The sequence below is a fragment of the Polypterus senegalus genome, chromosome 8 (assembly GCF_016835505.1).
Source record: "Polypterus senegalus isolate Bchr_013 chromosome 8, ASM1683550v1, whole genome shotgun sequence".
Classification (NCBI taxonomy): domain Eukaryota; kingdom Metazoa; phylum Chordata; class Cladistia; order Polypteriformes; family Polypteridae; genus Polypterus; species Polypterus senegalus.
Window position 1 is genome coordinate 22883864 of NC_053161.1, and position 23652 is coordinate 22907515.

The 23652-nt window shown below is 38.1% G+C and overlaps 1 protein-coding gene across 2 annotated transcripts in view; it reads left to right on the forward strand.

Annotated features, from left to right (window-relative positions):
- Positions 1-23652, forward strand: part of rpap3 (RNA polymerase II associated protein 3) — a 91369-nt gene that overhangs the window by 57738 nt on the left and 9979 nt on the right. For both annotated transcript variants that reach the window (XM_039760865.1, XM_039760864.1), the window contains exons 10-12: positions 6309-6430; positions 11264-11334; positions 11883-11993. In XM_039760865.1, coding sequence (XP_039616799.1) covers positions 6309-6430; positions 11264-11334; positions 11883-11993 — 304 coding nt within the window. The remainder of the gene's footprint in view (positions 1-6308; positions 6431-11263; positions 11335-11882; positions 11994-23652) is intronic.

Below are 23652 nucleotides of genomic sequence, written 5' to 3' on the forward strand. Positions count from 1 at the left end.
CGGTCTGGAGGAGGCACAAGCCCTCCTCACGCCCTCCTGCGCCGCCGGCGCCACATATATATATATATATATATATATATATATATATGTGTGTGTCTATATATATATATATATATGTGTCTATATATATATATATATATATATATATATATACATACATACATACACACAGTGGTGTGAAAACTATTTGCCCCTTCCTGATTTCTTATTTTTTTGCATGTTTGTCGCACAAAATGTTTCTGATCATCAAACACATTTAACCATTAGTCAAATATAACACAAGTAAACACAAAATGCAGTTTTTAAATGATGGTTTTATTATTTAGGGAGAAAAAATCCAAACCTACATGGCCCTGTGTGAAAAGTAATTGCCCCTGAACCTAATAACTGGTTGGGCCACCCTTAGCAGCAATAACTGCAATCAAGCATTTGCGATAACTTGCAATGAGTCTTTACAGCTCTGGAGGAATTTTGGTCTTTGAACGTTGTCCTGGGGTCTTTTGTGACCTCTCGGATGAGTCGTCTCTGCCCTCTTGGGGTAATTTTGGTCGGCCGGCCACTCCTGGGAAGGTTCACCACTGTTCCATGTTTTTGCCATTTGTGGATAATGGCTCTCACTGTGGTTCGCTGAAGTCCCAAAGCTTTAGAAATGGCTTTATAACCTTTACCAGACTGATAGATCTCAATTACTTCTGTTCTCATTTGTTCCTGAATTTCTTTGGATCTTGGCATGATGTCTAGCTTTTGAGGTGCTTTTGGTCTACTTCTTTGTGTCAGGCAGCTCTTATTTAAGTGATTTCTTGGTTGAAACAGGTGTGGCAGTATTCAGGCCTGGGGGCTACGGAAATTGAACTCAGGTGTGATACACCACATTTAGGTTATTTTTTAACAAGGGGGCAATTACTTTTTCACACAGCCATGTAGGTTTGAATTTTTTTTCTCCCTAAATAATAAAAACCATCATTTAAAAACTGCATTTTGTGTTTACTTGTGTTATATTTGACTAATGGTTAAATGTGTTTGATGATCAGAAACATTTTGTGTGACAAATATGCAAAAGAATAAGAAATCAGGAAGGGGGCAAAAAGACACACAGTCATATGAAAAAGTTTGGGAACCCCTCTTAATTCTTTAGATTTTTCTTTATCATTGGCTGAGTTTTTAAAGTAGCAACTTCCTTTTAATATATGACATGCCTTATGGGAACAGTAGTATTTAAGCAGTGACATTAAGTTTATTGGATTAACAGGAAATATGCAATATGCATCATAACATAATTAGACAGGTGCATAAATTTGGGCACCCCAACAGAGATATTACATCAATACTTAGCTGATTCTCCTTTTGCAAATATAACAGCCTCTAGATGCCTCCTATAGCCTTTGATGAGTGTCTGGATTCTGGATGGAGGTAATTTTTGACCATTCTTCCATAGGTAATCTTTTTAGTTCAGTTAGATTTGATGGCTGCCAAGCTTGGACAGCCTGCTTCAAATCATCCCTTAGATTTTCAATGATATTCAAGTCAGGGGGCTGTGAAGATTGTACTTCTCCCTCTGCATGAATGCCTTTGTAGATTTCGAACTGTGTTTTGGGTCATTTGTTGTTGGAATATCAATCTCCTGTGCAACTTCAACTTTGTGACTAATGCTTGAATTATCCTGAAGAATTTGTTGATACTGGGTTGAAATCATCTGACCCTCGACTTTAACAAGGGCACCAGTCCCTGAACTAGCCACACAGCCCCACAGCATGATGGAACCTCTACCAAATTTGACAGTAGGTAGCCTTTTTATTATAACCAAATTTTTGTCTCATCACTCCAAAGCACTTTGTTCCAAAATGAATCTGGCTTGTCTAAATGAGCATTTGCATACAACAAGCAACTCTGTTTTTGGCGTGAGTGCAGAAAGGGCTTCTTTATCATCATTCTTGGTCTCTTTGAAAACCCACACAAATCGCTCCAGAAACTCTTTTCTTCCTAGTGCCATATGACTTTTCAATAAGAAATATCGGAGAGAATGATTAAGGTTTTGATACATACATCCTGTAACTTTTTTTTCCTTTCTTTTTGGTGTAAATATGTATTATCTAACTTCCTTACCTTTAACCTTTCTTGTTTCTATTTATCTGTTTTATTTCAGTTCTGTCTGTTATTAGATGCAACTGAGAAGGCAATTTTCATGTTTTCTTGTGTAAACATGATTAAATAAAGAAACCTTAAACTCTGCCATACAGATGTTCTTTGTGCAAATTGCACTGAATTGTAGAACAATGTACAGATACACCATTTGCAGCAAGATGTTCTTGCAGGTCTTTGGAGGTGATCTGTGGGTTGTCTGTAACCATTCTCACAATCCTGCGCATATGCCGATCCTGTATTTTTCTTGGACTGCCAGACCTGGGTTTAAAAGCAACTGTGCCTGTGGCCTACCATTTCCTGATTACAGTCCTTACAGTTGAAACTGACAGTTTAAACCTCTGAGATAGCTTATGATACTGAACAGTCTTTGGTTTCAGATCTTTTGAGAGTTGCTTTGATGCAGACTGAGGGGGGTTCCCAAACTTTTTCATATGACTGTGTGTATATATATATATAGTGTGACAGTAGGGGGCGCTATCGCACCTGCAGACAATATGCCAAAACACCAGGTAAAAGTCCAATAATATTATTTACTAGCAAAATAACTGCGCTTCGCAGTGGAGAAGTAGTGTGTTAAAGAAGTTATGAAAAAGAAAAGGAAACATTTTAAAAATAATGTAACATGATTGTCAATGTAATTGTTTTGTGACTGACTGAAGAGCGGGTAGCTGCATTTCTCACTCTCGTCTTTGCCTTTTAGCAGCCCAGAAAACATTAGCTCCACGTGCTGTCGGAACTTTTTCCATTCTCCTGGCAGGTTAAGAGAATCCCAGTCAATTCGTGGCGAGGGAGCTCCAACAAAATCCATGACTGTCCTCTATTGTGAGACCATGTCTTGTTTTCACAAATTGTGAAAAATGAAATGACGGCAAGACTTTCTTTTAAAGTATGCAGGGGAACTTTATTTATTACAGCTCTTACATTCACGGCATCCGTGCTCCGTTACGCGTAGAATTTTGAAATGAAACCTGCTAAACTTTTGTAAGTAAGCTGTAAGGAATGAGCCTGCCAAATTTCAGCCTTCTACCTACACGGGAAGTTGGAGAATTAGTGATGAGTGAGTCCGTCAATAAGTCAGTCAGTGAGGGCTTTGCCTTTTATTAGTATAGATTTCAATAATAATGTACACAAAGCACCAACTCTCCACAATACTCAATAATAATAACAAACACTAATCAATAACAATATATAATCCTCCAACTCCCAGCAGCTCAGTCACCCTTCCTCCCAACTCGGCCCCCCTGTTGGGATCTCCCACAGTCCTTTTATAGTTTGTGTCCCGAAAGTGATTCTATCCCTTAGTCCATGTGATTTTCCATCCCTTCCGGGTCAGATGAAAACTCCTTTTCTTCAATCCAGAAGTACTTCATTTCTTCTGCCCTCGTGATGATGTAGTACTTCCGGTTCATAGTTAAAATATAAATCTATGTGCCTCTCTGCAGCGTCCGAAGGTGGCCCCCATGGTATCCAGCATGGCTGTGTAGGAAAAGTCCAATTTCCAAGATGCCCTGCGGGAATTCGGGGCACTTCCAGGTTACAGGGAGGACTCCACCTAGCGGCGTGGGGGTATTGGCCTAGAGAAACAGCCGGCCCAATACCACAGTAGGTAAAATTCCATTACAATGAACTGCCAGGGATTTTAAAAATATTTTGTTGTAATGAAAATTTCCTTGTAATGATATTCTGTATTCAGCAGTGCTTTCTTTAACTTGCGTCTAGGCGTTTGCAATCATTTCAATAGCTTCTTTCGCATTAATTTTAAACTTCTATTGTCTACAAGTTATGATGATGAGAATTTTTCTCAGCATTTCCTTGCAATAATACACTTTCAGGGTGCTAAAACCCAATGGCTGAAGCACTGCTGTGCAATTGGGTGGGAGGAATTCATCCCAGACATTATCCAAATGCAGAAGCCTGTTGTGGGCAGCACAGTTATCAATCAGAAGCCGAATCATCCTTCTTCTTCATATTGTGAGGTTTCTGAACTCTTTTGAGATCCCCCCCCCAAACCTCCCATGGAAGATTGTTTGTCCGTTGCTGGGGCGCCACAGTAGCGAATCCTAAAAGATCGTGGGCGAGCTACAAGTCCCTGTCTTGCACCCCAAAACATGAGGCTTAGTCTCAGTACTTTAGCAAAAACAGTTTTTTTCAGCTTGAAGCAGGAACAGCATGGTTATTTATTGTAGTGGTATCTGCCACTCTCTTATACTCAGACACAGCTGTCAGGCAGGGTCATGGCCAGGTTAGTGGCCAAGTAATACAGTTCCCAGCATCACCCACTGAGCTCTTTTCTGTTTGCTTTGGTGAAAAGCCGTCCCAGTGCTGTGAGCCTGCTGTTGCTCCGGCAACAGATAAACAGTCTTCCACAGACGTAGTGATCGCACTTTGGGACTCTCTTCGGGGTGTTTTTCAGTTGCTGGAGGTACCAAGAGAGTTAAGAAATAGGAATGTTTCTTGAACGAGCATCACTGAACCACATAAAAATAGCTTTTTCGCAGTTTTCAAGAGCTGCAAAAATTTATGTTTTTTTTCCTAATATGATCTGTTAGTTTTTTTGTGTCTGCCGTTTGTATAGGAGGGTGACAATGAGTTAAATTCCAATGGATGTTTTTCAAATGTTGAGGAGCAATAAGCAAAAGGTATCACTGATGAGGAAAGTCCGAAGAAAGAAAAGAAAATTAGTGTTTCTGTTTGGGGATTATTGTGCACAACCGAGCTGTGACCACAGAACTAACTGCTCTGTGGATGATTCATTTAGGCATTTCAAGGCCACTTCGTTGTAATGAAAGTATCTGCTGAATGTACTTCATAGTAATGAGATTTCTATAGACTCGTGTCATATGGGGAAACTGTCGGGACCATAAAAATACTTTGTTGTAAAGATATTCGTTGTAACGGAATTTTACCTGCATATATAAATGTGTGTGTGTGTGTGTAAAGAGAGAGAGAAATAGATATAGTGACCACAAGGGGATGCCAGAGAGCCCTGAACCACAGACACAGTAAAGCACCACATGTTATTAAAATAAAAGAAAAGGTTCTTATTTTCTTCAGGCACTTCTCCATAATCCTTTCTTTAGTAATCAGCAACAAAGCAGTACAAAACAAAAAATCTTTGAAATCTTCCTTCTTCCATCCTCTGTTAAGTGTGGCTTGTTGCCTCCCAACTCTGTTTCATTGATGTGAGATTGCCAGACCCAGGAATGTTTCCAGTGCCACCCCTTGTCTTCTAGGAAGCACTTATGGGCCATAAAGAAAGTAGGGAGGTCCTCCCTGGACAGCGCCCTCTATTGACATCCAGGGGTCCCGACAGGACTGCACTTCTGGGCTCAACTCCCAAGCACCCCTGTGGGTGTCCTGACTGGGTTGCCATATGAGGACCACTGCAACCTTGTGTATGGGGGATGCAACAGCTCCTGACTCACGGTTATAATAAAGTTATGTTTCCATCCCATCGACCACTTCATCTGTTGTTTGACTCTAGCCTCCCATCCGGGTAAAACAATTAATATTGGCAATTATACACTGCTTACATTTTTTTAAAGATATAATCATTTTTAATCATTAACTGCACTCCAGCTTTTTTTGCTGTTAAAATATACTCCTACATTTAATAAATTTATAAAGATATGTTTTTCTCTTCAGTGTATCAGCTAGAAGTTCATAATTCTTAAGGTGTAATTATAAAATATGGATTACCATTTTAATTGTGGCGTGCTTGTTTTTTACAAAAAACATATACTGAAATAAATAATAATAAAAAAAAAAAGAGAGAGAGAGACATGCAGTTGCTCAATTACCATAATACCTTATGAGCAATACAGTTACCATAAAGCTTAGAAAGGCAGGGGCTGAAAACATCAGATTTTGTGATCGGCCAATTTATCAGTCACCATTTGAGTCTTTTTATAGTGAAAATCAGCCAATTTAGAGTACTGGCCAGTCGATTGGAGCAGCCCTAATTTAATGTTTGCCATTTTTATTTCAGATGTAAAGTTATAGTTCAAAAGATTTTGTGAATTATATTATGCCCTTGTCTTTTTTGTCACTGTTTGTATGCTGGTTCTGCTTATTTAAAATAAAATTTCAATGTGAAGTAACATATTAATGCTTTTTTGACAAAAAGATAAGGATCATATTTTGAAATAGTGTTGTTTTTCTATTAGGTATTGCGAGGCTGAAAATGACTGTAATACTGCTATTACTCTAGATGGCTCATATTCAAAAGCTTTTGCAAGAAGAGGAACAGCAAGAGCAGCGATGGAAAAGCTAAAAGAAGCTAAAGAAGGTAGCTGATAATGGGAAGCTGTTGTGTTCTCCAATATTTAACATGCAAGTTGTATGTATTTCTTAATTATCTCATGGTTAATGCAGGCTGTTTCAAGTAGAAGCACAAGTAACTGAACTTGAGGTTCCTGTGCACGAATGCTGAACTCCCCCTTTGTTATAGGGTGAGCAGCTCAACAATACTCGAACCTTGGAATAGATTGAGAAGATCCCAGTTAGGTGGTTTGGGCATGTAGTCCGCATATCAGGACTTGCTAGAGAGATTTTATCTCTCATTTTACTTTGATGGTTCTTGGAATTCCCTAATAGCAGAGCAGTTGGAAGAAGTTTCTGAAATTCTGAAGCATGGCCTGTCCAGATCACTGTGTCAATGTGATCACCATTGTCACTGTGACTCTGTTCTGGGTAAGCAGAGTGAAAGCAAAGTACAGTGGAACCACGAACGTCTCTGAACACGTACAAATCGGGTTATGACCAAAAGGTTTTCCAAACTTTTGCATCTGTTCACGACCACACACTCGGTTGAAAAACAAGCCAGTTTTCCTTCCGGTTCATACGCGCCGGTGATTTCTGCATGTGTTCAGTCTCTCCCTGTACTGTACATTGTTCTCAGTGCATCACGCAGAGGGACTCTCCCTCAAAACTGTAGACTCATCTCAACCCAGCTTCCTCCTGTGGTATAGCGGGTCCACAGTTCCCGTCAAAAAGGCCAGTTTTAATAAATAATCAACGCACTCGTGTCTTAGGGGGCGTGGTGATGTGTGGCTGAAGCGGTTCCTGAGGAGTTCGTGATGTGGGCATTTCTCACCTAAGTGTACAGGTGAGAAGCGGTCTGCATCCATAATTGTTCCCAGGAGCTGCTGATTGCCACGACTACCACGCCTCTTCATAAATAGACGCGCGAATTGGCTAAAGGGAAAAAGAAGAGAACAAGAAAGAACGGGAGGTTGCAGGAGGAGAGAGAGAGAGAGAGACAGACAGAGAGCATGCAGGGAGTCTGGGTGTTTGTCTCAGTGTTATTCAATTTTTTTACATTTAGGTTACTATTACACTGTGCATTCTATGGTATACAGTAATCCCTCCTTGATCGCGGGGGTTGCATTCCAGAACCTCCCACTATATCTGAAAATTCGCAAAGTAGAAACCATATATGTTTGTATGGTTATTTTTATATATTTTAAGCCCTTAGAAACTCTCCCACACTGTTTATAAATATTCTCTGCACAGTTATACAGTAAATCCTCGTTTATCGCGGTTAATCCGCTCCAGATAGATAAATGAATTTCCACAAAGTAGGATTCTTAATTTATAAATCTAGTATTTTCGCAGTTAGAGCATAGAAAACCTGTTTCTGACCTTCTAAATACGTTTTTTTAACAGTATTAGAGCCCACTAGACATGAAATAACACCCATTTAGTCAAAAGTTTAAACTGCTCCGGCAAGACAGAAATGATAGTTCTTTCTCACACAAAAAATGCAAACATATCTTCCTCTTCAAAGGAGTGCGTGTCAGGAACAGAGAATGCCAGAGAGAGAGACACAGAGAGAGAGAAAAGTAAACAATCAAAAATCAGTAGGGCTGTTGGGCTTTTAAGTATACGAAGCACCGCGATAAAGCGGCTGCAATGAAGGGATCAATGTGAAGGTAGTCTTTCAGCATTTTTTAGAGGAGCGTCCGTATCTTCTAAGCAAACAGCCCCTCTGCTGACACCCCCTCCGTCAGGAGCAGAGAATGTCAGAGAGAGTAAGAGAGACAGAGAAAAGCAAACAATCAAAAATCAATATGGGCTGTTAGAGCTTTGAAGTGTGCAAAGCACCCCGCAGGAAGCATATCGTATATCATTGAGGAGTTTTATTTAATGTGTAATACGTGCTTTGATTGGGTAGCTTCTCAGCCATCCACCAATAGCGTCCCTTGTATGAAATCAACTGGTCAAACAAACTGAGGAAGCATGTACCATAAATTAAAAGACCCATTGTCCGCAGAAATCCGCAAACCAGCGAAAAATCCGTGATATACAGTGGTGTGAAAAACTATTTTCCCCCTTCCTGATTTCTTATTCTTTTGCATGCTTGTCACACAAAATGTTTCTGATCATCAAACACATTTAACCATTAGTCAAATATAACACAAGTAAACACAAAGTGCAGTTTTTAAATGATGGTTTTTATTATTTAGGGAGAAAAAAATCCAAACCTACATGGCTCTGTTTGAAAAAGTAATTGCCCCCTTGTTAAAAAATAACCTAACTGTGGTGTATCACACCTGAGTTCAATTTCCGTAGCCACCCCCAGGCCTGATTACTGCCACACCTGTTTCAATCAAGAAATCACTTAAATAGGAGCTGCCTGACACAGAGAAGTAGACCAAAAGCACCTCAAAAGCTAGACATCATGCCAAGATCCAAAGAAATTCAGGAACAAATGAGAACAGAAGTAATTGAGATCTATCAGTCTGGTAAAGGTTATAAAGCCATTTCTAAAGCTTTGGGACTTCAGCGAACCACAGTGAGAGCCATTATCCACAAATGGCAAAAACATGGAACAGTGGTGAACCTTCCCAGGAGTGGCCGGCCGACCAAAATTACCCCAAGAGGGCAGAGACGACTCATCCGAGAGGTCACAAAAGACCCCAGGACAACGTTCAAAGACCAAAATTCCTCCAGAGCGCTGTAAAAGACTCATTGCAAGTTATCGCAAACGTTTGATTGCAGTTATTGCTGCTAAGGGTGGCCCAACCAGTTACTAGGTTCAGGGGGCAAATACTTTTTCACACAGGGCCATGTAGGTTTGGATTTTTTCTCCTAAATAATAAAACCATCATTTAAAACTGCATTTTGTGTTTACTTGTGTTATATTTGACTAATGGTTAAATGTGTTTGATGATCAGAAACATTTTGTGTGACAAACATGCAAAAGAATAAGAAATCAGGAAGGGGGCAAATAGTTTTTCACACTGTATATGTAGATGTGCTTAAATTTAAAATCCGCGATGGAGTGAAGCCGCGAAAGTCGAAGCGCGATATACTAAGGGATCACTGTAATTAACTATTTTTGTGCTTAAAAATCTTTAAAGAAAATATTTACATACAGTTCATACGGTCTGGAACAGATTAATTGTATTTACATATAATCCTATAGGGGAAATTACTTTGGGTCACTGTATTTAAACATTTTTTCAATGCTTTAATTCTTAATCTTCTAACCTATACTTGTATAAAAGGCCAATTTCACATTAAGTTTTTCAAGGAGTACTCCACACAATAATATTTTTTATATGTCACTTACCCCATGAGAGTTTCTTATTTTAAAGGTTTTTATGGTAACCAGTGATAGACAATTAAAAAGATAAGTCCCTGAAATAAAATCACACATTATCTGTCCTGCATAATCCACATGCAAAGTCATCCTATTGAATGCTCCCATCATCCCAAACACATATATTTTTACTAAAAGATTATTAAATAATCCACCTCCACAAAAACTTGAGATTTAAAGTGAATGAACATTTGAATTGTATACCTATCCTCTGTGGTTGCATTTGCTGTATATTTGTTATGGTGAACTGCAAATTGTTACTAGGCTGGACTCCTGACCAAAGAATGAGGTAGGGAGACAGATCTTCAGTTTAAATGCTCAGGCATATCTAAGTGCATTCCATTTAGTTTTTCTGGAAATGGCATGTTTTGTGAGAATACAATTGGATAACTTGATATGTGGATTATGTGAAACGAGTATGTAAAATATTTTTATCGACGTTTTCATACTGTTTGCTGCTGTCTCATGAAAACATGAGATGTAAATTTTTTCTCAGCCATCATAACAAACTATGTGGGGTAAGTGACATAAAGGTGTTATTTTATGGTGGAGTATTCCATTAACCAACAGTCATGGTCTTCTTGTTCAATAGTTATGGCTCAAATACATGAACCGTTTTAGCTCAAGACTATATTTAAGTTGTTTTTTTTTAAATTAAATAAAGTTAGATTAGAAATTCTGTTAAAAGCATGCATTATACTGTATTCCGTTTCTCTTCTCAGTGTCATGCTTTTGTGTCTCGTGGCTACTGCTTTTACTTCACCCAGTGAATGTGACATTTGGAATATTTGCAATCTTGGGAGTACAGATATGCTCATGATATTATATAGAACCAAATGGGGTAGGAAGCCCAGTTGCCTTAGGCTGTTCTGTTACAATAAACCATATCTTAAGTTATTTTGTATTGACTGATCTTTTTTAACCTAAGTTATGTATATACATGAAAATATTGTGTGGTTTAGTAACTTGCTGTTGTCTTACTGTGGCTGTAAATATGTACTCAGTGAAGAGAATAACAAGAATCGTTTGAGATTGAACTATTCTGTTATGAAATTTATCCATCCATCCATCATCCAACCTGCTATATCCAAACTAAAGGGTCACAGGGGTCTGCTGGAGCTATTCCCAGCCAACACAGGGCGCAAGACAGGAAACAAACCCTCAGGCAGGGTGTTATGAAATTTAATCACTGAAATTTTTAAAACTGTATTTTAAGGAATTGTTTCCAGAATCATTTTTGGAATATAACTGTGTGTCTATTTGCAAGAAATGCAAAATGCAAAACTTACTTAGGGTTTTTCGATGGGCACATTATCTGTAGAGATAATCAAAGTAATATGTTAAAAGAACTGAGTGTAGGCACAGGAAGGTTGGAGCTGAAAGTGGAAGGCACATTATTATGCCTTCAACAAGTTTGGAGAAAAACTATATAAGTAATAATGATTTTTATAGAACAATGATCCAGCATACTAATTTTGTGTATAGGTAATTATTTGTTGGGCTTGTGTATTATAGATTTTGAAATGGTCTTGAAACTTGAACCTGGCAACAAACAAGCAAGGAATGAACATGAAAAAATTATAAGTGTAAGTCTCCAGATAATTTAATGTGCACCTATTTGCAGACAAAAACACAAGTATTATGTTTAAACATGTCTCTTTAAGTAAACAGTTATTTTGGGGAAATTTTGTATTTTTGTCAATTTCGGTTTTTAGTATATTGCCCCATTTAACTCTTAAAATGTGCATGATAAATGTATTAATCTTTTGTAATGTTGTTATTCTTTTAGATTAATTGAAGCAGTATTTCAGGTCACCTTTAGTTACTTAATAATTTATTATTTTTAAAATCATTATTTTATGTAGAAAATCAGTCCAAAACAAAATCACCAAATTAGAAATCTACAGTGTGGTCCAAAGGCTTGATAGCAACAGGAAAGAAAAAAATATTTCAGCAAAGCACAGATTCTATGGAAAAACAAATTCCTCCAGATCCATAGGTTTTGCATAGAATATAGTTATTGCGATGTTTTTCTAAAACACACCTTATTTCTTTTCTCTGAGAATAATAATTATAAATTCATATAATTGTTTCTAATTTGTAGTTCAGAGGTACACTTGTTTTATGATTACAGAAAATGACAGAAATCGGACTTTTACCAGAAGAATGTTCAGAACAGAAGACAGAGGTTACTCAGCCTATCATTGTGCAGCCAATAGAAAAACCATTTCATAAACAATCTACAGTAAGTTACTTAAATGTGCCATTTTTTATTGCTGCTTTAATCTGTGGTTGATAGTTTGAAAGTTCAGCAGAGTATGCAACAGTAGAATTTCAAAGTACACTTTTTTTTTTTTTAAAGAATGCACCACTTGAAATTATGCTATGTTACATGATATTTAAACCAAAGTGGATTGATGTTTCTAATCTTAAACTGTTCAGATCAGACCCTTTTTTATCAGTATTGGATGCAGTGCAGCAACCAACTATCATAGAACACATTGATGCAGAAAACTTTATTCCCTTATACATAAAAGACATATTCAGTAAAAGCTCAGTGACACAAGCATCTTTTTGTATACAGTATTCTCTAAATAAATATAATAAACTATAATTACAGGAAGAGTTTTTCAATGTGTAATTTTAGTGTTTTTGTGAAATTTGAATATTTGGAAAAAGAAAAATGTCCCTGCTAAATTAATGCCATCTCTAATGTTGGAGATAAATGTTGCTTGTGACATTAACCACAGCTTTTTGTACACAAATTGTTAAAAGAAAAACATCTTAATTGTCCGAGGTCTTTATTGTTTACATCCATTAATCCCCAAAAAGATGAGCAAATTTTGGACACAGAATAATAAAACTTTTTGTGTGCACTTTTATTGCACAAAAAACTATGTAATGTTATCTTAATATCATGGTCACAATAATACTGCATTTCAATTTTTGTTTTAGTGATTTTGTATTACATTTCCGTTATAAGCAGAAAACAGTTTTTGTTTTCTTTAGTGGACAGGGGTCAACATTAAAAATTATATCTAGACTCCAGATTTATTTCCTCAGTTGCCATTTAATTTATTTTAAATAATAGTGTAAATATATTTATTTATCAAACAGGTAATGCATTATTTCAGGTTCTTGCTTTATAGAATTGCTGCACAATTTCACTATATTGCTTGCTATTGAGGGTGTGTGTGTGTGCATGTGCACAGAAAGGAAGAATAATATTCTCATAAATGGGTGATGAACATGATAAAGAGATGCACTTTAAATATTTCGGCATGTCTTCCTTGCACTTTGATGAATTGCTGTTTCATGTTCAAGCCTTTGTTGATAATTCTGGCAACCACATAACCAGCATCTCCCCAAAATTCACAATTTAGACTACGTGACACCACACCCACATCGCTGCATAATTAGAAAAAAATTAGTGTTCAGCTCGCATCGAAAAACCCAGCCTGTGTTGCTGTGTCTGACATCATTCTTGCTGTGCTAGCCACACAACTATAAGTATATAAACCAGGCTTTAGACAGGGTTTATAACAGTCTGTCATGCTATAAAAGCTACACCAAAGCTAAAATTATGCATGAATAATCAGGTCTTTTTGTTTTTATCAAATTGTTTTTGATTAGGAAAATATTGCATAAACCAAAGATCCAAAACATGTGGTAGTCTGCCAGACTTTGCAGGTCTGTTGTTTGGTTGTTCAGTAGTATAAACTGGTAATAATGAGTGTCTGGACAACTGATTTGTCCTACTCCTGTTGTTTTTGGATTCATTATCCACCTAAGGTTAAAGATATTCAGAACATCAATGAACTATGCACAGTAAAATCTCGATTATCTGTCAATCTCCGTTAACTGTCAGGTCAAAGGAAAACAAAATTGCGCACACCACCGCCTACCTATTACTGTAATACTACTGCCATGCAGTACGCTGCAAGCTTTGTACATTGGAATAACTTGTTTCTGCTAGGGTGTAGTGTTCTTCCCCAGCACCACGTGTCATGCCACATTTTGAAATCACAGTTTCAGTTATATACCTTCAGTTTTAATAGCATTTCATAGCTTTTCTCTTTTGCTATAAATTAATTTACTATAAATTGTTATGGCTAATAAACGTATGTGTGTGGTGTTGGAATTATCACATAAAATTAAAATTATTAAACATTTACGAAACAGTGAAAGTGCTTCAGTTTACGGAGTAGGAAGAATAACAGTGAGCGATATAAAGCGTGATGCTAACAAAATTGAAAAATGTGTCAAAAATGGAAACCACTGACGATAATGTTATTCTGTATTGTTAATGTTCTTCTGTATTAGAATTTTATTTTTAAATTCTGTTATTTTTTGCTAATATATTATGATATACAGGCAGCTGGTGGTGGACTGTGGGGGAAGAGAAAGGGTGGAATGCTGTGTAAGTGATGGGACTGGGTGAAGTGCTTCTGTTCTATAAAGGGAAGGTGCGGCAGAAGGAAGTTTTGGAGTCAGGAGACAATTAGCAGCGGTGTTTGTGGTATAGAGAAAGACACAGCATGAGTAGCAGGGGATAAACTGATTGATAGGGAAAGCTTCCTTTTATTGTTTTGGAAAGTGTGCTCAATAACCCAGATAATGGTTTATAAAACTGGGCACCGTTTGTTATGGAACAAAGACTCCAAGTAAAATGTAGAAAACTCCAGTACCTCTGAGTTGTGCTTGCTTATTATGCTGGTCGTTATAATATTATCTGAATGAATTCATTTTGTTAATATAGTTTTGTTTTGTAAATAAATACAACTATTCTCTAAATGAATCTACTGTATATCATTTTAAAGTAGCTGTTTCATGATGGTGTAGGTCCTGCTCCATGCTCGCTCTTTCTGTTTTGGGAGCCTCTTGAACCCAACACCATCAATAGCGTAACTGAATGAGTAGTTGGGTACAAATCACACTAAGCAATGGGATGGTGCAAAGTGCAAAAGTGCTTTTATTAAACAAAAAGAAAAACAACAGCTCGAGTCCAAAAATAAAGTGCAGTGCTCCATAGTTCCATAAAAATCCATAAAAGCAGTGAAAATTCCAAATGTTTAAAACCAGGCTAAAAATGAGACTAAACACCAGCAACAGTCATTGGGTCATATGAGCTGACCCCAAATTCTTCCAAGTCTTCTAGCTCACCCATTGTTAGTTCAGCTGGAGAGACTTCAGCAGCCATGGTCCCATCAATCCCAACCCCCATCTTAGCAGCCTCCATCGGCATCTGCCAGTCCTTTCATCATCCTTTACGCCCACCCAGTTGTCCTTCGGATCCCTTGAGAGGATGCCACCTTGATCGCACCCATTCCTCAGCACAATCACTGGGTATGATCCGGCCCTAGAGCACTGATTCCTCACTCTGTTGTGAGACCCCTGATCACACTGCATTCTCTCTTCCTCTGGCTGGCTGGCTTGCCTCTTTTCTCTCCGCCCCAATGCCACATTCTTGTTCTGCAAGCCTTTCTCTCTCTTTTGTTTTTTCCTGTTTCGTTCCTTTCCTTTTCCTTTTTCCTATGACAGCTTGTACTTATACAGCTCCATGGGCACAACATCTCAATCACGCAATGCAAGAAGCCAATGAAGCAATTGAGAACGATTACACCTTCACGTGCAGGCACATCTCACCCTAATTACATCATCAACTCCCCACAGTTGTGTGAGCACACCCATTGAGAATGACACAGCCAAACGGATTATTTAGTAAAAATTGGCCATTCATTTGGAGCTGCAGACACACTATATCACACTGTTCTGTTCTCCTTCTTTTCTCTTGCCCGTCACAAACTCAGTCCAGACCCCTGACGGATAATCAAGGTTTTACTGTATATAAAAAGTAATTTAAGATAAAACATTTTCAAGTTTAATTTATTGCCAAATTCCAATTGTACAGTTAATCCTTTATTTTTTTTATAAAAAGTACAAAAGAAGACAGGTATGGAAAACAAAATATTCTTTAGTTAAAGAAGAGGAAATGTTTGAAAATCATTTCAAAATGATGATTCCATAGTTTCTCCAGGGATAATAATAATAATTCTTTGCATTTATATAGTGCTTTTTTCAGTACTCAAAGCGCTCAGCAATTGAAGGTTTGTGGCATTCTTTTTAGAGTCTGTTTACATTCTAATCTTGGCATGTCTGTAGGTTTGTCATGTGGAAACTGTCATGGATCTATGTGAAATAATATATTATGGTATCTGTCAAAACCAGTGGAGTTAAATGATTTGAATTTTGCATGTGTGGTACTTTGTAAGTATTAATTTAATTGTAAATGCATTTGTTTTTTTTTTTCCTTACACCATTTTGTAACTTAGCATATATATATTGTCAAATTAATTGTTTTGTCACTCTTATGAGTGTTGCTGTCATATACATATACACATATCTACACATACACATATCTATATCTATATATATATATATATATCTATATATCTATATCTATCTATCTATCTATCTATATATATATATATATATATATATATATATATATATATATATATATATATATATATATATATATATATATATATATATATATATATACATATACATACATACATACATACATACACATACACATACAGGTGCCGGTCATAAAATTAGAATATCATGACAAAGTTGATTTATTTCAGTAATTCCATTCAAAAAGTGAAACTTGTATATTAGATTCATTCATTACACACAGACGGATGTATTTCAAATGTTTATTTCTTTTAATTTTGATGATTATAACTGACAACTAATGAAAGTCCCCAATTCAGTATCTCGGAAAATTAGAATATAAATTAAGAGCAATGCAAAAAAAGGATTTTTAGAAATGTTGGCCAACTGAAATGTATGAGCATGTACAGCTCTCAATATTTAGTTGGGGCTCCTTTGGCCTGAATTACTGCAGCAATGCGGCGTGGCATGGAGTCGATCAGTCTGTGGCACTGCTCAGGTGTTATGAGAGCCCATGTTGCTCTGATAGTGGCCTTCAGCTCTTCTGAATTGTTGAGTCTGGTGTATTGCATCTTCCTCTTCACAATACCCCATAGATTTTCTATGGGGTTAAGGTCAGGCGAGTTTGCTGGCCAATCAAGAACAATGGTCCTTAAATCAGGTACTGGTAGTTTTGGCACTGTGCAGGTGCCAGGTCCTGTTGGAAAATGAAATCTGCATCTCCATAAAGTTCGTCAGTAGCAGGAAGCATGAAGTGCTCTAAAACTTCCTGGTAGATGGCTGCGTTGACCTTGGACATCAGAAAACACAATGGACCAACACCAGCAGATGACATGGCACCCCAAACCATCACTGACTGTGGAAACTTTACACTGGACCTCAAGCAACATGGATTCTGTGCCTCTCCTTTCTTCCTCCAGACTCTGGGACCTTGATTTCCAAAGGAAATGCAAAATTTACTTTCATCAGAGAACATAACTTTGGACCACACAGCAGCAGTCCAGTCGAGACGCTTCTGACGCTGTCTCTTGTTCAAGAGTGGCTTGACACAAGGAATGCGACAGCTGAAACCCATGTCTTGCATATGTCTGTGCATGGTGGTTCTTGAAGCACTGACTCCAGCTGCAGTCCACTCTTTGTGAATCTCCCCCACAGTTTTGAATGGGTTTTGTTTCACAATCCTCTCCAGGGTGCAGTTTTCCCTATTGCTTATACACTTTTTTCTACCACATCTTGTCCTTCCCTTCGTCTCTCTATTAATGTGCTTGGACACAGAGCTCTGTGAACATCCAGCCTCTTTAGCAATGACCTTTAGTGTCTTGCCCTCCTTGTGCAAGGTGTCAGTGGTCGTCTTTTGGACAACTGTCAAGTCAGCAGTCTTCCCCATGATTGTGTAGCCTACAGAACTAGACTGAAAGACCATTTAAAGGCTTTTGCAGGTGTTTTGAGTTAATTAGCTGATTAGAGTGTGGCACCAGGTGTCTTCAATATTGAACCTTTTCACAATATTCAAAATTTCCGAGATACTGAATTTGGGACTTTCATTAGTTGTCAGTTATAATCCTCAAAATTAAAAGAAATAAACATTTGAAATACATCAGTCTGTCTGCAATGAATGAATCTAATATACAAGTTTCACTTTTTGAATGAATAATTTAGATAATTCAACTTTGTCATGATATTCTAATTTTATGACCAGCACCTGTATATACATACATACAGATAAATATACATATATACACGCATACACATACACATATATATATATATATATATATCTACATATATATATATATATACATCTACATCTATACTAATAAAAGGCAAAGCCCTCACTCACTCACTGACTCATCACTAATTCTCCAACTTCCCGTGTGGGTGGAAGGCTGAAATTTGGCAGGTTCATTCCTTACAGCTTCCTTACAAAAGTTGGGCAGGTTTTATATCGAAATTCTACGCATAATGGTCATAACTGGAAGCAGTTTTTCTCCATTTACTGTAATGAAGATGAGCTTCAACGCCGTGGGGGAGGAGTTTCGTGTGACATCATCACGCCTCCCACGTAATCACGCAGTACATAGAAAACCAGGAAGAGCTCAAAAAAGCGCTTAAGAAAACATGCATTATATAATTGAGAAGGCAGCGAAACAATAAGAAGCGAGCGAGTGACATATACAACCATATTCATGAGTTCTGCTACTTAAAACAAAACACGATGTAAACCTACACTTTAAATTAAGTTCATAGACAGGCTGCGCTGGCGTTTGTAATTTAGTGCCTGCCCATATAAGGCCGTCCGTCAGCGGCAATCCAATAGCAAACTGCCACGGGTAAATATTCACGGGTGAAGGACTGTGCTTATGGAGAGGAAGATGAGATGGTCAGGGTGGTGTTTGACACAAACTCAGCGAAACTGCGAGAGAAAGTTTTAAGTGCCAGGACTAAGGTAACATTAAATACAGCCACGGACATAGCACGAGATGGCACCAGCACAGCTGGGAACCTTCGATGCATGTACACCGAGGCGCACGTGAACTGGCGCAGTGCACAGATAAAAGGCAACAGTTCCAAAAGCTGAACAAAACCGAATTACACAATTGAAAGGCAGCAAAAATATGAAGCGTCTGATAAGCATATTCATAAATCCAGCTACTGCGGAAACAAAGCACACGGTGGAAAAAGTCAATGTCCCGCTAAAGGAAGACAGTGTAAAAAACCCGTGCATGCAGTGTGTCAGGTCTCAGATAAAGAAGAAGACGAGCTGTTTATTGATGCAGTAAGAAACGAATCGATGAATGAAACCTGTCATCTTTACAGCGATTGACAAACACGGAATGTAACTTGAACACAACACATCCTACAAATACGAACCTGATTGAAAGAAATAATGATAATCAAATCCTTGATGACAGCAACACTCAGTAACACTCACAAAACAAATACTGTATATTGACAGTCATGTTACGTTATTTTTAAAATGTTCCCTTTTCTTTTTCTACCTTTTTTAACACACTACTTCTCCGCTGCGATACGCGGGTATATATATATATATGTATATATATATATATATATCCCGCTCTACATACTCGAATAATGGATACTTTATTCGCCATCAATGATTGTTTTGGTAAAGCCATACTCAGTGTATTCATTAGATGAGCGGTAAAAAGTAAGAGCGAGGGAGGATGACTCATTGAGGCATGCAGGCTGTAGTCTTGCGTCAACTCTATCTGAATTGCGATCACATTTGAAAAACATATCTTTTCAAGTTCTATTTAGTCCATATGTGTCAAACTCAAGGGCGGGCCACATCCGCCCGCGTGTAATTATATCCGCCCGAGATCATTTTATATACTGTATTATTGTTATTAAAGCCGGGTATATGAAGCGCTGGTAACACAATAAACTACAGATCCCATAATGCAGCGCTTCAGCTGCCTTGCATCAGGGTAACCTGAATGCAATTCAGAAGATACAGAAAACAGCATAATTAAATAAGAATCTGACACTTCAGCGGACGTTTTAACCCGTGCGCAATCACAAAGTGATTTCAAGTGAAGCTGCTTTTATGGGAGACACAAATGCACCAGTTCACCTTGCCCCACTTTCCCTGTTGCCAAGTACTTTTAAACCAAGTCGTCACTACGGTGTTCCCAAATACGCACTTTGCTGATAAACTGAGCGCACTGCGCACTGAGTTTGCACGGCGCTTTGGTGACTTTGATGAACAAAAAAAGTCCGTCTACATGCGGCTCGAACCTTGTGCATGTTTGGTAGCACATATCTGTGTGAGAAGCTCTTCTCAGTGATAAAGACTAACAAAACAGCACACAGGAGTCGCCTCACTGATGAGCACCTGCAATCCATCCTGAGAATCTCCACAACACAGAACCTCACAGCAAACAGAAACGAACTTGTGGCCAAAAAAAGATGCCAGGCGTCCAGCTCTAAAATGACATATGAGCAAAGACAACTGAATGATTTGATTTGTTATTGCACGTAAGAGCGGGAGTCAACCGTTTTAACAAACTCACTCACAGCGTCAGTGAGTGAGTCAGTGAGTGAGTGAGTGAGTGAGGGCTTTGCCTTTTATTAGTATAGATTAAATTAAAGGCATCTGAATTGAAATGGGAGATCAGAGGGTATAACGGGGATGCGAGGAATACATTGAGTGTGGAGAAACTCTAGAGACAGCATGTGTATTAACTTGTGGATTTTTCTTGGTGGCAGCGTGACGAAGTTGCATCCGCAAGACTGCGTTAGCTGTGGAGCTCAGCTCGGAGCATATTCTTTTCCCACCTTGTCAATTGTGTAATGCGTTTTTTGAACAGGTTTGATGCATGGAAGTGATCTCGTACTGTGTTCAGTTAGTTCACATGAGCTGCTCTCTTGTGTGATGTCGCGATGTCCATGGCTTTATTTAATGTTAGCTAAGACCTTTCACTTAAAAGTTTCTTGCTGCACTCCGGTTGTAATATGACGAAGCTGCGCGAGATCACTCTTGAGAATGCAACGATATATATGTATATATATATACACATATATATATATATATATATATATATATATATATATATATATATATATATATATATATATATATATATATATACACACATATATACAGTGGTGTGAAAAACTATTTGCCCCCTTCCTGATTTCTTATTCTTTTGCATGTTTGTCGCACAAAATGTTTCTGATCATCAAACACATTTAACCATTAGTCAAATATAACACAAGTAAACACAAAATGCAGTTTTTAAATGATGGTTTTTATTATTTTGGGAGAAAAAAAAATCCAAACCTACATGGCCTTGTTTGAAAAAGTAATTGCCCCCTGAACCTAATAACTGGTTGGGCCACCCTTAGCAGCAATAACTGCAATCAAGCGTTTGTGATAACTTGCAATGAGTCTTTTGCAGCGCTCTGGAGGAATTTTGGCTCACTCATCTTTGCAGAATTGTTGTAATTCAGCTTTATTTGAGGGTTTTCTAGCATGAACCGCCTTTTTAAGGTCATGCCATAGCATCTCAATTGGATTCAGGTCAGGACTTTGACTAGGCCACTCCAAAGTCTTCATTTTGTTTTTCTTCAGCCATTTAGAGGTGGATTTGCTGGTGTGTTTTGGGTCATTGTCCTGTTGCAGCACCCAAGATCGCTTCAGCTTGTGTTGACGAACAGATGGCCGGACATTCTCCTTCAGGATTTTTTGGTAGACAGTAGAATTCATGGTTCCATCTATCACAGCAAGCCTTCCAGGTCCTGAAGCAGCAAAACAACCCCAGACCATCACACTACCACCACCATATTTTACTGTTGGTATGATGTTCTTTTTCTGAAATGCTGTGTTCCTTTTACGCCAGATGTAACGGGACATTTGCCTTCCAAAAAGTTCAACTTTTGTCTCATCAGTCCACAAGGTATTTTCCCAAAAGTCTTGGCAATCATTGAGATGTTTCTTAGAAAAATTGAGACGAGCCCTAATGTTCTTTTGCTTAACAGTGGTTTGCGTCTTGGAAATCTGCCATGCAGGCCGTTTTTGCCCAGTCTCTTTCTTATGGTGGAGTCGTGAACACTGACCTTAATTGAGGCAAGTGAGGCCTGCAGTTCTTTAGACATTGTCCTGGGGTCTTTTGTGACCTCTCGGATGAGTCGGCTCTGCGCTCTGGGGGTAATCTTGGTCGGCCGGCCACTCCTGGGAAGGTTCACCACTGTTCCATGTTTTGCCATTTGTGGATAATGGCTCTCACTGTGGTTCGCTGGAGTCCCAAAGCTTTAGAAATGGCTTTATAACCTTTACCAGACTGATAGATCTCAATTACTTCTGTTTTCATTTGTTCCTGAATTTCTTTGGATCTTGGCATGATGTCTAGCTTTTGAGGTGCTTTTGGTCTACTTCTCTGTGTCAGGCAGCTCCTATTTAAGTGATTTCTTGATTGAAACAGGTGTGGCAGTAATCAGGCCTGGGGGTGACTACGGAAATTGAACTCAGGTGTGATACAACACAGTTAGGTTATTTTTTAACAAGGGGGCAATTACTTTTTCACACAGGGCCATGTAGGTTTGGATTTTTTTCTCCCTAAATAATAAAACCATCATTTAAAAACTGCATTTTGTGTTTACTTGTGTTATATTTGACTAATGGTTAAATGTGTTTGATGATCAGAAACATTTTGTGTGACAAGCATGCAAAAGAATAAGAAATCAGGAAGGGGGCAAATAGTTTTTCACACCACTGTATATGTGTATGTATATATATATATATATATATACTGTATATATATATATATACAGTAATCCCTCGCTATATCGGGCTTCGACTTTCACGGCTTCACTCCATCGCGGATTTTAAATGTAAGCATATCTAAATATATATCACAGATTTTTTGCGGATTTCTGCGGACAATGGGTCTTTTAATTTATGTTACATGCTTCCTCAGTTTGCTTGCCCAGTTGATTTCATACAAGGGACGCTATTGGCGGATGGCTGAGAAGCTACCCAATCAGAGCATGTATTACATATTAACTCCTCAATTATATACGATATGCTTCCCACGCGCTGCTTAAAAGCGCTTACAGTCCGTATTGATTTTTCATTGTTTGCTTTTCTCTGTCTGTCACTCTCTCTGAGAAATACAGGCAGATACTTATCCATCATGCAATACCATCAGGGCGTATGATTGGCCCCATTATCTGCTCCTGACGGAGGGGGTGTGAGCAGAGGGGCTGTTTGCACAGTGGCTGTTTGCTTAGAAGATACAGACGAGCCTGTAAAAAATGCTGAAAGGCTACCTTCATGTTGATCCCTTCACTGCACCGCTTTATCGCGGTGCTTGCATACTAAAAGCGCAACAGCCCTATTGATTTTTGATTGTTTTCTATACTCTCTCTCTGACATTCTCCGCTCCTGAAGGGCACCTTGAAGAGGAAGATTTGTTTGCATTCTTTTAATTGTGAGAAAGAACTGTCATCTCTGTCTTGTCATGGAGCACAGTTTAAACTTTTGACTAAAGGGTGTTATTTTATTTCTAGAGGGCTCTAATAATGTTAAAAAACGTATTTAGAAGGTCGTAAACAGGTTTTCAATGCTCTAACTGCGAAAATATTAGATTTATAAATAAAGAATCCATTTATCTGTCTGGAGCGGATCAACCGCAATTAACGAGGGTTTACTGTATAACTGTGCGGAGAATATTTATAAACAGTGTGCGATAGTTTCTAAGAGCTTAAAATATATAAAAATAACCATACAAACATATGGTCGTTACATCGCGGATTTTCACCTATCGCGGGCGGTTCTGGAACGCAACCCCCGCGATCGAGGAGGGATTACTGTATATACTGTGTATATAAATCTATATATATATATACACACATACACATACACACATATATATACTCCGCAAAAAAAGAAACATCCTCTGACTTTCAACTGTTTTTAC